This window comes from Biomphalaria glabrata, chromosome 7 (genome assembly GCF_947242115.1).
Source record: "Biomphalaria glabrata chromosome 7, xgBioGlab47.1, whole genome shotgun sequence".
In the NCBI taxonomy this organism is placed as follows: domain Eukaryota; kingdom Metazoa; phylum Mollusca; class Gastropoda; family Planorbidae; genus Biomphalaria; species Biomphalaria glabrata.
Genome location: NC_074717.1, coordinates 15,876,228 through 15,892,400, shown reverse-complemented (window position 1 = coordinate 15,892,400; position 16,173 = coordinate 15,876,228). Strand labels below are relative to the sequence as shown.

At 38.0% G+C, this 16,173-nt stretch overlaps 1 protein-coding gene across 1 annotated transcript in view; it reads left to right on the top strand.

The window, feature by feature from the left end:
• The first annotated feature begins 208 nt into the window (after nucleotides 1-208).
• The window catches only part of LOC106067229 (C3 and PZP-like alpha-2-macroglobulin domain-containing protein 8), a 97,591-nt gene continuing 81,626 nt past the window's right edge, over nucleotides 209-16,173 (top strand). Inside the window, exon 1 of the mRNA XM_056036076.1 lies at nucleotides 209-392. Within this exon, the coding sequence (XP_055892051.1) occupies nucleotides 336-392 (57 nt within the window). The 5' untranslated portion in view covers nucleotides 209-335. The remainder of the gene's footprint in view (nucleotides 393-16,173) is intronic.

Genomic DNA, 16,173 nt, shown 5'->3' with positions numbered 1-16,173 from the left:
AAACATACCACTAGGACATTGTGATGCCAATATTCAACCAATGAAGGAATTAATCATTTGTTATTTAAAATGGCATTGTATGCTTCCGTTCCGTGACAATAAGCTTTGTTGTTTTTTTAAAGTATTTTTTGTTTTTCATATTTTTTTTATTATTAACGTTAAATTTCCATAATTATTTTTATTAATAATTTGTACATAATGTCCATAGATACGAAGAAACACTTTTACCTAAAACATGGAGGCAGAAAAGAGGAAAATTAAAAAAAAGGGCTATCAACGTGTATCATGGCGTCGCACTTTCTTAGAAGAAAACCTAAAAATTGTGGGCATCAAAAATGTGGACGTCGCTTGCCGCCCTATTCGACGAAATGCGCAGAAAGATCGAAGTTCAAGTAAGTCTCAGTATATACGCAATGGCCTTGACTCATTCACTCACCAATCACTAATGCTCTTACTTGGAGTGTAGGGGGAAAAATGTCCACCTGTTAAATTACTTTCCTTGTGTCTAATTAAGCCTTTTTCACGCTCGAAACTGCAGCGGTTAAATTGACTAAAAACGACTTTTTAATCGCTATTTCGACCACAGCCCTATATAAATATTTTACCAGTAAAGTGCGAAATACAGGCATTCTATAGTTTTTAGGCAAAGTACGAAATGATTTTCCATTTCCTACTTTGCTAGGCATTCTATAGAATGACTAGTTATGCGTCAGGCGAAACAAAAAATGTCTTATTTATAAAGATATTGTTATGACTCTACATTACGCACTGTCATTTGGCGCGACATTGTGTACCAGAGGACACGATAGAGAACAGAGGAAGGAAGATGGCCGATGATTAGAGATGTAAACAAGAAGGCCTGAGATGTGATTATTAGTTTGGCTCTAGATGTAGTTTATAATTGATTATTAAACGTTCTGTTTTATATCACTTTCGTTGAGGTTAATTGCTAAGTTATAGCAATATTTATAAATTAAATATAAATAAAATGAAAGTATATCTTGTGCGCTGACAGGGTCGAGTTTCGCTAAAGAGAAACAAAATCTATTGTAGTCCCTTTATCAGTTTCCACTGAGCAATTTTCTGGTGATGTGGCAGGTCTGCAACAGTACCGTCCTTTGACAAGCAACGAGAATGTTCCTAGGAATGTTAAGTGCCTTAAAGGTACGGTACCTGTGAGGTCACTTGTTATTATCCCCTCTGTTATTTTAGATAACTTACATAAACGCCTAACCTCCAAGCTGAGGTTCCCATATTTTCCTTGTTTTTCCATTTCAGTTTTTCTTAAATTATGAGAGAGTGGTACGGCGATGTCAATAATGGTAGCTGTTTTATTTTTTTAAAAATCAATAAACAGCAGATCAGGGTGATTAAAATCTACCTTTTTGTCGGTCAAAATAGGCCTATCACAGTACAGCAGACGATCAGTAGACTCGATAACCTCTTGCCGCGAGTATTTATAATAAGGAGGAATATCCTTACCGATGAAATTATGTGTCAAAGCCAAGTGTTGGTGTATTAGTTTTACAACTTGGTTATGGCGACCTAGGTTGGCTGATTCTGATAGAGCTGAGCATTCTGCCATTCAACCCTCACCCACATTTCCACATTTTCGGCATTTGTCAACATTATTAAGTTTTAGATATGTTTCTCGTAATTTTTTGTCCTATTTACTCTGTCCTGTATTGCTGTAACAAAACCTTCTGTTTCAGGGTAGAGATGACCTGCTTTGAGCCATGTTAAGGAAGAAGCCTTGTCAATGTTGTCCCCATCCAATAGAGCCGGTAATTTTCCGTGGAGTGTTTTTTCTTCCCATTGGCGAATCTCATGCCCTACGTCGTCTAAACCGACATTAACATCAACATTGTTTACATTCAGAAGGGGTGTTTCGGAGTTGTAGGAAACTAGTTAATTGCTGGAGGCGTGCAGTTTTGATCGTATTTTTTAAACTTGCATCTTACGTACCTTCATCATCATCATCAAGTTCTATTTGAGTGAGGGCTTGAGAGGCTTAAATCCTCTCTTGCAAAAGCCCTGGACAGAAACCCTGCTGTCTTGCGTAGTGCATACACGAAATTTGGCCATAGCCTTGAGAAATATGAGCCAACAGGGCAGTGGCCTGTCCTGCACTGTGCTATAATAGCTTGCTCAGGCTTGGACAGCCTCCACCACGGGGAAGGGCAGTCAAGGCGCCTCAGGCGCTCCTAGACTCCACTGGCTTTTTGGGACTTGTCCCAGCACTCAAACCACTTTTCCATTTCTGTTTTTTTAATTATAGCCAGAGCAGGATAAAACTTAGAGCCTGTTCAGTTGGTGGAATTTGCCCTCCCTGGTGGGCCAAGGAGTCTGCAATGGTGTTGCCAGTCACACCTATGTGACTCGGTACCCACTGCATTATTACAGGGGTGCCATAGCGTTGCTTTATGTTGTGTGAGGCCATGATGACAGTGTTGATATTGGGAGGCCATGGTCAGGGTTTTGCAAAGTCTTTGGTACAGATTTTGAGTCAATGACCACAACAATCTGTATTGCCCTCAAATTTCCCTAACCGAGTTGAGAGTCAATGACCTTTAAGGCTTCACAGAGTGCCATGGTCTCCGCATCAAAACTGCAAACACTACCACATGGTTCAAAGATTTTTACTGAGTAAGAGCCAAGAAAGTCGATGTAGGCTCCATAGCCTGCTCTTCCAGAATCGATCAATGCCGACCCATTAGTATATGAAAAAAATAACACTGCGCTTGAAGGCATTAATGGTATCCAGTGCTAGAATTTGAAGGTCGTTAGATGAACGACTTAGCTTAGTGGCATTAGGGTCTAGTAGTTTCAAACGTATGTCTGGGGTCGTTGGGCGACACCAAGGGGAAGGGGATGAAAACGTTGAATGTTTTGTCGGTTGGTGGAGAGGCCAGCTTATTCAGTCTGGTGGTATAATGCATAAAAGACTGCATCTGGATACGTCTTCTGCATTTCCAACCATCCACTACTTTTCTAGCTGGGAGGTATTCATCCAGCCTTCTATACCGCTCAAAGCAGGTCAGTACTGACCTTTTCCTCCTAAGGTTTAGTGGACCTACATTAGCCATTATTTCAGCCGCATTTACTGGACTTGTCCTAAAGGTTCCACAAACAAATCTTAGTGCTTGGGACTGTATTTTATCAAGTTGTCATAGAGCCATAAACTTGCACAGGTAGGCTGTAGTCTATCTGTGATCGGAATGCTCCTAACTACAGTGATCGGAGCATGTCTGCTCGGGCTCCCCCACTTCGTGGATGCCAGCTTCAGCGCAAAGCAAAGATTCCCTGAGGCCTTTCTTGCAACTTCCTGGATGTGCTCACACATTTTTAGTGTGCGATCTAAAGTTACACCAAGGTACTTGGGTAGCTTTTCCATGCTGAGAGCCATCCGTTTAAGGGACAGCTGGAAAGGTTGCCCGAGAATGCCAGTTCCGAGCGTGAACAGAGAATAGACCGTCTTGGAGGTGTTTATGTCTAGCCTTCATTATTGTGTGTATGAGCAGAGCGAATGGAGATCTTCTTGCAACACTTTTTGTATAGAGAAGTGCGCTCCTTCCGGATTTTCAAAGGACAATATCATCAGCATATAGCAGCTTTTGGCATTTTAGCTGAACCGGTAGGTCATTTATAAAGGCCGTGAAAAGGACGCATGACAGGACAGAGTCCTGGGGGGTGGCCGTGCTCGAGGGTTATTTCCCCTGAGACTTCTCCGTACATCATTGTTCTTATTGTAGGAAGCCTCTAATCCAGTAATATATCCGTCCCCGCACCCACACAGCTCTTATCTTATGAAGCAAACCAGGCAGACATACTTTTTCATATGCCTGTTATAAGTCAATGAAGACTGCGTATGTGCTTTCGGTCCTTTGGAATCCATCTGCTACGCTCTGCACAAAGATGTTGACTTGGTCTATAGCGGACATTCCAGCCCTGAAACCAGCCTGTTCTGGAGCTATAAGATGGGCACTCTCAAAGTACCAAACCAGACGCCCATTTACCATTTGTCAGCCAATTTTCTCACACAAGATATGAGTGAGATGGGCCTGTGGCCCTCAGCAGTGGAAGCATCTTTTCCCTTTTTGGTATAGGAATAATGGTGGCACGTTTCCAGGCCCTGGGCAGATGGTCATCTGCCCAGGTTCTATTTACTAATGCCAAGAGCACGGCCCTTCCTTTCCCCCCTACATGCTTGAGCATTTCGGGGGTAATACCATCCGGCCCGGGAGCCTTTTTGAGCTGGCATTTCCTTATGGCAGCATTAAGCTCGCCTATTGAGAAGGGGGAGTTCATCGTTCCCTCAGCACTTTCGGTCTGTGGTTCCTTTCGGTCTTTTTTTTTCATCAGCTTTGCGAGCTTTATCAATGGCTTTGGGCATTGGGGACTTCTTTGCAGCCTTGTTGATCTTAGAAAAATATTTTTTCAACAAGGTGGCAATTTTCTTCTTTGATGAAATGGTTACCCCACTAGGTGAAGATAATGGAGTTTTCGTACGCCCAGCATTTTCGAGATTTCTCAGAAGACTCCAGGCCTTAGAGCTATCCTTTAGGTTTAACCTTGCACATGTGTTGGTCCAACGTTCTCGTTTTTTCCTGTTAACAGACGTTTTGACTAGTAGACTGAGTCTTATATTTCTGCCTGAGTGTTGTATTGTTTGGTTTCTTTTGGGCCTTTTGATGTGCCCTTTTCAGGGCCGTAACAAGTTTATTGATTTCAGCTGTCCAAAAGTTCTTGAATTTTTTACAAGTCACGCTCTAGGAGGGGGGAGGAGAATATGTGACACTTTGTGACAAGGGGGAAGGGGAGGTTAGCGATTTAGTGATGTCACAAATTTAAAATTCAGAAAAAAAACACAATAATTGTTTTTAATCTTCAAAAATCTTCGAAAAATAATAACATTTTTTTTGTACTCATTTCAACATGAACTTCTCAGGTAGTTTTATTCTCAAATAAAAAGCATTGAAACTATAGAGATATTTCAGTCTTGTTTAAGGAGTTCAACTGAAAACATCATGTTGACACTGCCGACTGAGAATTTCACCTTGTTCTTCTAAAAAATACTAATCGTAAATTTCCGGAAAAATAACGACGTCAAAGTGTTTTTTTTTTGAAAATTCAAAACTCTAACCGGAAAACATCAAATGGAGAAAAAAGTTAAATTCAATTTATTTATCGAAAGATCAGCTGTGACATCGCATAAAGGACTTGTGAAGAAACAAGTCCTTTTACGTTTACAGTGCCTTTTAATTGTGGAACATTTTAACATAACATATATACGGCAACATTATATAGAGATACCCAACTTCAATCACTGACTTCCTCTCTTCTTGTTTACACACTCGTCACTTCCCGCAAGTCCCAATAACTCTCGATACCCAACACTTGACCGTGTCACGGTTGACCACACAGTAACCGTGTCACAACAGGACTTTAATTCATCAACGAACATTCATCAACACACATACGTGACGTGACGCAGACGGGGGGAAGGGGGTCTGAGATTTGTGATACTTTGTGACAAGGAGGGGTGGGGGGGTGTCAAAAAATGACATTTTTGCGTGACATCATTTACGAATGGCCCCTAAGTTCGAGGAATAAACTTTTTAGCCATTCCCAGGAAAGCTGATGTTATTTGACGGTATGCAAGGTCGACAGAGCTAGACTCTACATGGATTTTTTTCAAGGGCATTGTCGACAGCTGTCTCATATCCTTCCCAATTAGCTTTAGTATAGCACCACTTTCGTGGTTCTTTAGTGGTCTTCGTGTTCATTTTAGAAAGAGTGGCAGTCAGTAACATTGGAAGGTGGTCACTACCAATATCGCCTAGTACTTGATAAGTTATGACAGATTTCAAGTTAGCAGAGACTAAAGAAAGATCTGGTTGCTATAGTGAACCATTGCTAGCATGCAGAAGAGTAGGAGGAGAGTGTTTATTTTGCAAAAGAAAAAGGTTAGTAGAATTGCACAGGTAACATGATAGTGTCTACAGATATTGTCTCTCTAACATCTAAAGCCAGTTCTTGGTGGATTATAAACATTGATGCATTTGAAGCGTCTATTATTTTTCAAAATTTCTAACACCAAAGTGTCTGTCCTCCCATGACTCAAGTCTGTGGACACTTTCTTGGCGACCAGGGCATAAGCCACCAATGTAACCAGGCCTCGGCAATCCCTACAGGAGCAGCGGAAAACAGAGTACCCGGGTATTGAGACAATTCTTTTTTCACCGATCAGGCATTCTTGTAGTAAGGCAACATCCACACACTCTTTGTGGAGCAGGTTAGTTATTTCAAGTGGCTTTGGAATAAGTCCTCGGACGTTACATTGAAGGACTTTGAAAGTTTTAGTATCAGATTTGGAAAATTGGGGATCATGTTGCTTTATCTTTCTAGCCTGGGGATACTTACTTTCCCAGTGTGAGGTGTTGGGTTAATTTTTTCTGAGACTTTGTGTTTGTTTTTTTGTTGTGTTCGTTTGGGGTTTGTGTGTTGGGTAGAACGGTAGCTTTTTTTTTCAAAACGTGGCCCGATCTCCCTTTGTACCAACGTTGCGAGGCGATTAGTAGCACATTTTTCGATGCAAGGCCTAACGCCCTTTACCTGGCTAGCGGAGCCTGTTAGGGTCTGCCCAGACCCGCTTTTCTTTGTATTTATTCTCGACATAGGTATGGGTTCTTTCAGGGGGAGGAGATTTGGGTTTCCCCTTTAGAGCGAGCAGTGAAAACAGTCCAGACATTAACATTGAACTATAAAATGATCGAAAGACCAGTTAATTCAGCCACTCACTCGTATGGGCAGGGTTTAATCCACGAAAGTGGAGTGAAGCAGGAGACCTTTTTTTGTAACCACCAGTTTAGAGCCCGCAATTTTTAATGGCTTGACCCTTCACTAGTCTCCAGGGCGGCAGATGATCAGATCAGCATAAGCTATTGACCCCAACGGACACAATCCCTACACCCGACGAGCGTGCAGGGGTTATGTCAATCAGAGCTTAACATTTTCCTCAAACCTCACCAGCAGAACTCTGAACCAGGATAGCGTGAGAGCCTGCTAGGAAAGTGGAGCTTCCGCATCGTTAGCCCTTTTCGGAACACCCCGAGAGCAAAGGGTGAACTTACTCCAGTTACCAAAGGACACCACGTGGAGGTCGGCGGGCACTGTCCCCCTCCCCTCTTACGCACCTTTGTAGAGACCAATTGCTAAGTGCAATTTCAATTTTTAAATAATCAAATAATTTTTTTAATCTACGAAATTGTATTTTGAAATAGTAATATACATTAGTAAATATACAATTATTTAGCCTCTTCTAAGTAGACTAAAAGGATAAATTAAAGTAGAGATGGGAAACGAACCAAACTATCCCACTTACAACCTAATGGAACACCAGCTTCGATTTTTTTACAAAGGCAAAGAGAGTCGAAGTGCCGTCGCGCATCTTTTTTCGCGCATGGTGCAATGTGGAGAAATCCATGATGGAGCGATTTTACATATATAGAGTTAGAATGTTTTTCATACAAATCCGGAACAACCGATTTTTGTAAATGAGAAGAAGATTATTTATTTTATTTATAAGAAGAGGGATTTCAAAGTTATTGGCGTTAGTAGATTTTTCATATAAAAATCGGAACAATTTTGGCGACGATTTGTAAGAAAATTAAAGTAATGTAGGTCGATTTCTATTTCAAAACAAAATCCAGAACATTCTTCATCGATAAAAATTTTTTTTTATCTTTCAGCAAGAAAATTAAATGTAAAATAAGTCTAAAAAATTATTTTCAATAATCTTTTCTAGTAAATTACTTATTTTAAAATCCTGATCAACCTATTGTCGATATTTTGAAAAAAAAACGTCATTTGACATACATTCTTTAAAGATGAAATACGAAACAATTTGATATCGATAATCAAAGTATAGTGACGCATTGTCCAAGAAAATAAGTGTAATATATATAAGTCAATTATGCGATTTCATAATTTATTTTTTATAAAACAATATCCGGAACAACTTTATAGTTAATGAAATATAAGTCAGTATAGAGATTTTCATTTAGCATTTATATCAGGCATGTCAAACACAGTGTTTGCAGGCCGCATGCGGCCCGCGAACACTTTGCATGCGGCCCGCAAGGTCACCCCAAGAATCATCAAAATAATGTTAAATTATTAAGCGTTTAACAGTCAACATTAATTTTCAGGTAAAAAAACACCTAAAAAGTAACAATCAAATTCGTTGAACTTATTGAATATTCTTTAATCATCAGATTTTTGGAAACAAATGATTTTTCGACAATTTATTTTAAATTGAATTAGATGTGGTATTAGATGTGGTATTAGATGTGGTATTAGATGTGGTATTAGATGTGGTATTGGATGTGGTATTAGATGTGGTATTAGATGTGGTATTAGATGTGGTATTAGATGTGGTATTAGATGTGGTATTAGATGTGGTATTTCGTTTTTTTTTTATTCACTTCGAATTATATTTAAAGTTATCTTTTAAGTTTAGTGCTGTTTTTTTTTTAACTTTATTATTATAAATTGTTAATAACACATCTTAAATAAGCAATATGTTAGACTTACACAAAAATTATCATTGGTTAATATTATCATTCTTTGTTATTGCATTGACTACTAGGCCCACTTTATATTCAGTTTATTCAGTACTTTCTGCTGTCACAAGACAATATTTACACTAGTTTACTGACAATTTATAATATCCCAGACTAATGGATTGTATACTGATAAAGAATCAGCAGCAATTGCTACTAAAAGAAAAATTAAGGACGAAAACAGAACGTTTAAAGAAAGAGGGGAGTTAAATTATTTCTACACATCGGTATCAAATAAGATTCTCTGCTTAATATACAATTCCTGTATTAGTGTGCTCAAAGAGTACAATGTCAAACAACATTAAGCTAATCACAAAAAGGCATATTATGCTTACACCGGGAGAATGAGAGATAACAAGCTACTTGAATTGAAAAATAGTCTTAAAAGGCAACATATAGTTGAGAGTGAGTCTGTAGCGAAAGCCAGCTACATTTTGTCAAACTTAATTGAAAGCTATAGCAAATCATTTAGTGAAGGTGATTTTATTAAGAAGTGTGTCGTTAAAGCTGCGGAAGTCCAGAAAAATGTGAAAGCATTCAAAGAAATAACGTTAACTAGGAACACGGTGGCAGATAGAATAAATGGCATGTCAGTCAGCTTGAGATACATGAAAATCTACTTGAGCTCTGTTCTATACATAACACCACAACAAGCAAGGATGTTTTTGAGAAATTACAGGAGGTAAAATTTACCTTTGTTAAAGCTAGCTAGTCTAGCAACAGATAGCGCAAGGTGCGCACCAACCATGATTGGGGTTAGAAATGTTGTTGATGCATAGCTGCTTACAAAAATAAGTGAGGCTGATGCTAATTTTAAATTTGATCATTTTCATTGCATCATTCACAAAATAAGCAGTATGTGCAAAGTAATTACAGTTCCAACATGTACTAAGACCATTTCCAGTCGCTTTCAATTTTATTCGTGACCGTGACTTTAATTTTCGCCAATTTTCATGTTTCTGAATGACATTGGACACGAACTTGATTATTTTTCCACTATGAAAGCTACAAAACATCTCACCTTTCAAGATTATCTGATCGAAATTTAACATCAGTGATGAAAGTGTCAGTGACAAACAAACTTCAACTGGACATTAATAAACTTGTATCCCAGAAAAGATGTCAAGCATCAGGACAACAAAAATAATGCCGAACCATAGTAATTTTTTATTAATACAGAAGCACTACAAATTTAGTTAACTAAAGCACAGGTATTCCACTAATTCTTGCGTATTCTATTGTATTGTTTCTAATTTACATAAAACTAGTAGGCTATGTTTTCCAACTGATTTTTGGCTGAGGCCCTTCAGGTCATGGTAAGTTTTTATGCGGCCCATTCACCTTAATGAGTTTGACATGCCTGGTTTATATGCTATTTACGTTAAAAAAAACGGAACAACATATTATTGATCATGTGTTTTTGCAACGCTTAAGCATGGAAATAAAATGTAATATAAGAGCAAACAAACATTCGTTGGCATTGATTTGTTTTTCCCACAAACATTCGGAACAATATTATAGATACTTTAAAATATTGCGATGTTTTGGAAGGAACATTAAAGGTTAAATCAGATTTTCAATAGCTTTTGGTGTTGTTTTTTTTTAGCGGCCCCCGTAAGGGGAAAAGCCGCCATTAGGTTTGTGCAAAATGTCCGTCTGTCCGTCTGTCACACTCAGATCTCGATAACTAGAAGAGATATGAAAAATATTATTTCACCATTAAATGCGGCTTGAAAAGTTTAGGTGCAACGGCTACTTTTGGTTTTCTAAAAGCAAACCGTTTAATTTATAAAATTAATTATGCAATCGATTTTTTCATAAAAATACACCAATTCTAAAACAATTACGAAAATGTAAGGGAGGCAATGTTACAATATGCTAACAAAGAAGGACAATCTTTTGTGTACTTTTAGTATCACTAAGTCAAATATACTTATAAAATGTACTAGAAATGTTTACAACAAATATAAATAATAGTTAAAGGTGTTTTTTCTAGTCAACTAGCTGCTAAAATTAAAAGAAAACATTTATATTTGTTTATAAAGGCTAAGAATGCACTTTGTATGTAAATATCACGCACGATTTTTAAAATGGACTTTTTATGCAGCGACTTTCGTGTAGAAGCATAAAGCCCGGCCATGAAATGGTGCTAAACCAATTTCTTAAACTTGTTTTAAAAATCAGATTTTATTTATTTTTTGTTTAGCGCCCCATCAGAATGAAAGAAGCTTATTTTTGTGCGTTTTGTCTGTTGGTCGGTCTGTCCGTCACGGTTAGATTTTAAAAAAATAACTAATTAAAATTTTTTAATCAAGCAGATTTTATTTTTTATTTTTTGTTTAGTGCCCCATCAGGATTATTTTTTTGCGTTTTTGTCTTTTGGTCGGTCTGTCCATCACGTTTAGATTAAAAAAAAACAACAACACAAGGAATTTAAAATCTGATTTAACCTTTAATGTTCCTTCCGTTAGTTTTAAGTATCTATAATAGATTGTTCCGAATGGTTTTGTAAAAACAAATCAATGTCAACAAATGTCTGTTTGCTCTTCTTATTTATATTATTGTGCTAATATTATATAATATTACGTCATTGTTTGTTGTTTATGTTTTGTGCGAAAGCAAAAGATCGGACGGAACTTTAAAAGGAAGGATGTTATAATAGCTTCAAAAGGAAGGATGTACTAATATTATATGATATTACGTCATTGTTTGTTGTTTATGCTTTGTGCGAAAGCAAAGGATCGGACGGAAATAAAAAGATAGTTATATATGTCTACCTTGATAAAGACAGTATCGTTATTATCATTATTAATTAGTAATGTCTACAGTAATTTATTATTAATCTGTGACAACAGAACAATTATACTAGACAGACATTACCCTCTGCCTGCGGGTCTTAACTTGCGTATTGCTGATGTAGTCACTGATATAGTGCATTAGAAACAATTAAAGAAAATAATAATGTTATAAGTAAAGCGAATGCATGAATTCATGAATAAAAAAATATTATGAATGGAGCTAAAAATAACTAATTAACCTGATTTCACGCGATATTAAGAATAGAGTTGCACCCATGTAAATTTGCTTTAGAAAAACAAATTTGAATGTTAATTTGATTAAAATATGAAATGAATGGACTATAATTAGTATTTTCACGTGTTAAACTATCTTTGCGAAGAGAAGTTATAATATCCTAGAGTTGAATTAGAGTTTTAGACCTAGCAATGGAAAGATGTGTAACATTACGGTATTGTCTAATGGAAGAATGTACATCAGGAATTCTATATTCGCAGATATAAGGAACGAATTTATGAAAAAATGATATTGAAAAAAAATTTGAAGGTTAATTTTATTAGATAATGTATTGTATTTTCATATGTCAAAGTAAAAAAAAACTATATGCGCAAAGTGTAGTACTTAAAAATAGATATAGATCTAAATCCTTTTGATCTTTTCCATGTCAACATTATAAACAAAACTGAAAACCATAAAATACTATAGCTTTAATAGATTTGGTCAACTTAGTTTTTTTTTTTAGAATTAAGTTTGTATTAGGGTTAGGGTTAGGGTTACATACATACACTACGGTCTAAGTTAGTACCCAAGGAATATTTCTGCCAAGTTTTATCAAGATTGGTCAAACGGTTTTGATTTCTATGCCGGGACATACATACATACATACGCCTTACTTTCTACGGGTAAAATATGTCTAGTCTAATATATTGTAATAACTTAAGTGAGGCAACTCAACGAGGACATAGACGTTTATTTACACTGAGACATGACAAACACAAAGGGCATCTGCCTGGAGTACAGCATCTCCATATTCGCTCTCTACTTGGGTGGAAATCGTTAGTCTCCTAATGTCAACATCCGACTTGCTTAGTCACAGATAGTGCGCACCTTCTTTCTGCACTATCTTGGATGGCGGTGCGCATGGCAGTCATAACATTGCCCCCGTCTTAGCACTTTTCGTCCCGAAAAGAAAAACTGCAGCTGAGGTTTGACAGTTCAGGTGGAGGTCGATCCGTGGGACCCACAGACGGCAGGGAGCCTGTTGCCCACGAAGCCATCTGCACAGTATTCCGCGGCCGTCGCTTCCTCTTCTTCCAGTTGGCCAGTCTACGCTTGAGACGATGTCGTGATAGCTGCTTCAACCTCATGACGATAGTCGGTGATGCCAGCCAGATGACACAGGGAGAGTTAGTGGAGGTCATGGTTGCCAGCCACGTAACACAAATGGAGGTTGTGGCGATCTTTGTAGATTCCAGGGTTGTTGTTCCAAGACGCTGAGTCAGTGGACCTTTTCCATGGATGTCTCGTGACACAGTTGTAGGCCCACTGGTAGCCATGGTTTCAGGCACATAGTCTTTCTCAGCCTCATCTGTAAGGTATGCCGATGAAGCATCGTTGTAATGTTCATCCACCGCTACATCAGGTTTCGCTGGAATTAATTCACAACCGTTCAAGTCACTCTCTCTGATGTGGGCAGAAGTACACATTTCTGTCAAGTTCAGATCTTGTAGCTGGGTTTCTTGGCATGGGCACTGTCCCCGCATGGCGCCGCATATACAGTTCATGTCAATCGTCTGGATGCAGTTGCCAAGCATCGAGTTCTCTCTTATGCCGCTGCCAAAGTCAAATTCGTTGTTTCTGTCTCGGCCATTGTTGGGGCCCGTATTCACAATTTCACCCGACGTCATCCAAGGCAAGGAATCAGAAACGGTCTTCAGGCTTTCATGGTTTGAATTCTCGTCAAAGGTACTGACAGATAAACAGAGGTCTTTAAGGTCCACAGCAGAAAGCTTGGACGCAGACCCAACGTTGTCTTGATCTGTCCGGCTCATTGAGGTACTGGTAACAGGTACAACAGGAACAAATACTTCAGGCATATAACAGACTTCTCTTGTTTCTTCATTTGTTTCTTTCCTTTCGATTTGAAACATACCGTTCAGATCGTCGCAGCAATCGTCGTCACGTTTCTCGCCTTGAAAGTCACCCGCGACAGACTTGCCCACAACACAGTCACAGACGGCGCTCCAATCCCCAGCGCCTCCATCACCACTGTTTGTGCAGCCACAGTCCTGACCAGGCAACTGCTCCTTCCCTAACGAGTTTATTCCTCCTTTTGCTTGCGACACAATGTTATCACTTTGGTCTATTTGGCCTTCTACTGGCAACACACTTTCATCTACTTTGTTCCACATCATGCTCCTCATCATATTCCTAATCATGTTCAATTGTTCCTTAATGCATCCCCACAGTCTAAGATCTTGTTCATTACATCAACAATCCCAGGCTCAATTTCAAATTGATAGGTCTCCGGATCTTCCTCTTCATCGATCAGAGCTTGCCGCAGACGAGCCGTGAGCGTTTCCCTGCTACCGACAGGTTTTAAACCTCGGTCTCGAAGCTCTTGTCTTAGCTCTTTAATTAAGAGCTGATGTAATAACTTCAACGATGCCATAGAGATCTAATCCTACCTCCTCTCGTTGAGTTGCCTATAAATCCCACTTCTGACACCAATTGTAATAACTTAAGTGAGGCAACTCAACGAGGACATAGACGTTTATTTACACTGAGACAAGACAAACACAAAGGGCATCTGCCTGGAGTACAGCATCTCCATATTCGCTCTCTACTTAGTCTCCTAATGTCAACATCCGACTTGCTTAGTCACAGATAGTGCGCACCTTCTTTCTGCACTATCTTGGATGGCGGTGCGCATGGCAAAGTCATAACAATATAAAGTAGAATGTGAGGCGTATGTATGTATGTCCCCATGGGCGTATCCAGAGGGGGGGGGAGGGGGTTCAAACTTAAGACCCTCAAAAAAAAAAAAAAAAAAGACCAACTCTCTTACAGCTAAAGTATTTTATGGATCTGGGCCATGTTTACAATGTTGACAAGAGAAAAGATCGAAAGGATTTAGATCTAGATTTAATTTTAAGAACTAAACTTTGCACTTATAGTTTTTTTTTTGACACATGAAAATACAAAATATAGTTTATTGATTTCATTATTTAATAAAATTAACCTTCAAATTTGTGTTTCAAAAGCCTTTTTACATTAATTCGCTATTTATATCTGCGAATTTAGATATCCCGATGCACATTCTTTTATTTATAGACATTACCGAATGGTTACACATTAACACATCTCTCTACTGAGTCTATTTCTAGGTCTAAAACTCTTATTCAACTCTAAGATGATAAAACTTCTTTTCGCAAAGATAGTTTTATGCTTTAACACATGAACATACTAATTATAGTCCATTCATTTCATATTTTAATAAAATTAACATTCAAATTTGTTTTTTTATAGCATTTTTAATACATTCGTTCGCTGTTCGCTAAAGCTGTGTAGCCTTGTTGAGATAGGCCTATATTCATTCATGAAAAAGGGTCATGCATGCGCAGAGCAAAGCCTTCTTGCAGCACAGAATGATGAACTCTATTAAAGCCAATTTTTAACTCTAGATAAGTCTAGATCTTGATCTATGTTTACCTCAAGATCTACTTTATACGTTAACACATGAACATACAAAATTAAGTCTATTCATTTCAAATTTTAATCAAATATATGTAGGCCTACAAGCAAATGTTTTAATTTGAAAAAAATGTGTTTTTTTTTTTATTAGATTAGCTATTTTGATTTAATAGCTTCATTCATACTATTTTTACATTTACACATTCGTTTTATTTAATACATTATTATTTCGTTTAATTGTTTTAAAACACTCTCAGTGACTATATCGACAGTAATACGCAAATAAAGACCCGCGGGTCGCGGGTGAAATATGTCTAGTCTAATATATAAAGTAGAATGTGAGGCGTATGTATGTATGTCCCCATGGGCGTAGCCGGGGGGGGATTGGGGGTTCAATTCCCTCCCCCCGCAGGGGGGGGGATCGGAATTTAATGACTGATTTTTTGCTTTGATGTTGTTTATTTTAGGTGAGATTTTAATACTAAACCATCACTTGCCCCAGCACAGCTAAGGGGGTTTTGCGTTTAAAATCCCCTACCGGAATTTAGTGACTGATTTTTAGCGGCCCCCGAAAGGAGAAAAGACGCTATTAGTTTTGTGCGAAATGTCTGTCCGTCTGTCCGTCCGTCCCGTTTAGATCTCGTAAACTAGAAGAGATATTGAAAATCCGACTTCACAATATTTTAGACCATTCAAAGTTCTGATGCAACGGCTACTTTTTTTTTTCTGAAAGCGAAAATTCTAATTTTTAAAATCAATTATGCAAGCAGTTTTTTTTTTATAAGAAAAAGCTAATTAGTATGCATTATATGTTAGACCTAATTTAAGACGAATAGTAATCTTATAAACATCATTTTTGTGCATATTTTTTCTAATAGCGGAAATTTTTTTTTTTTTTTTTTGAGGATTCGAATACGATATTGAGCCTTTTCAAAACAATTTACTTATTTAGTTCGAACCGAGGGTCCGGGGTTCGAATCCTGGTGAAGACTGGGATTTTCAACTTCTGAGTCTACCCAGCTCTAATGGGTACCTGACATTAGTTGGGGAAAAGCAAAGG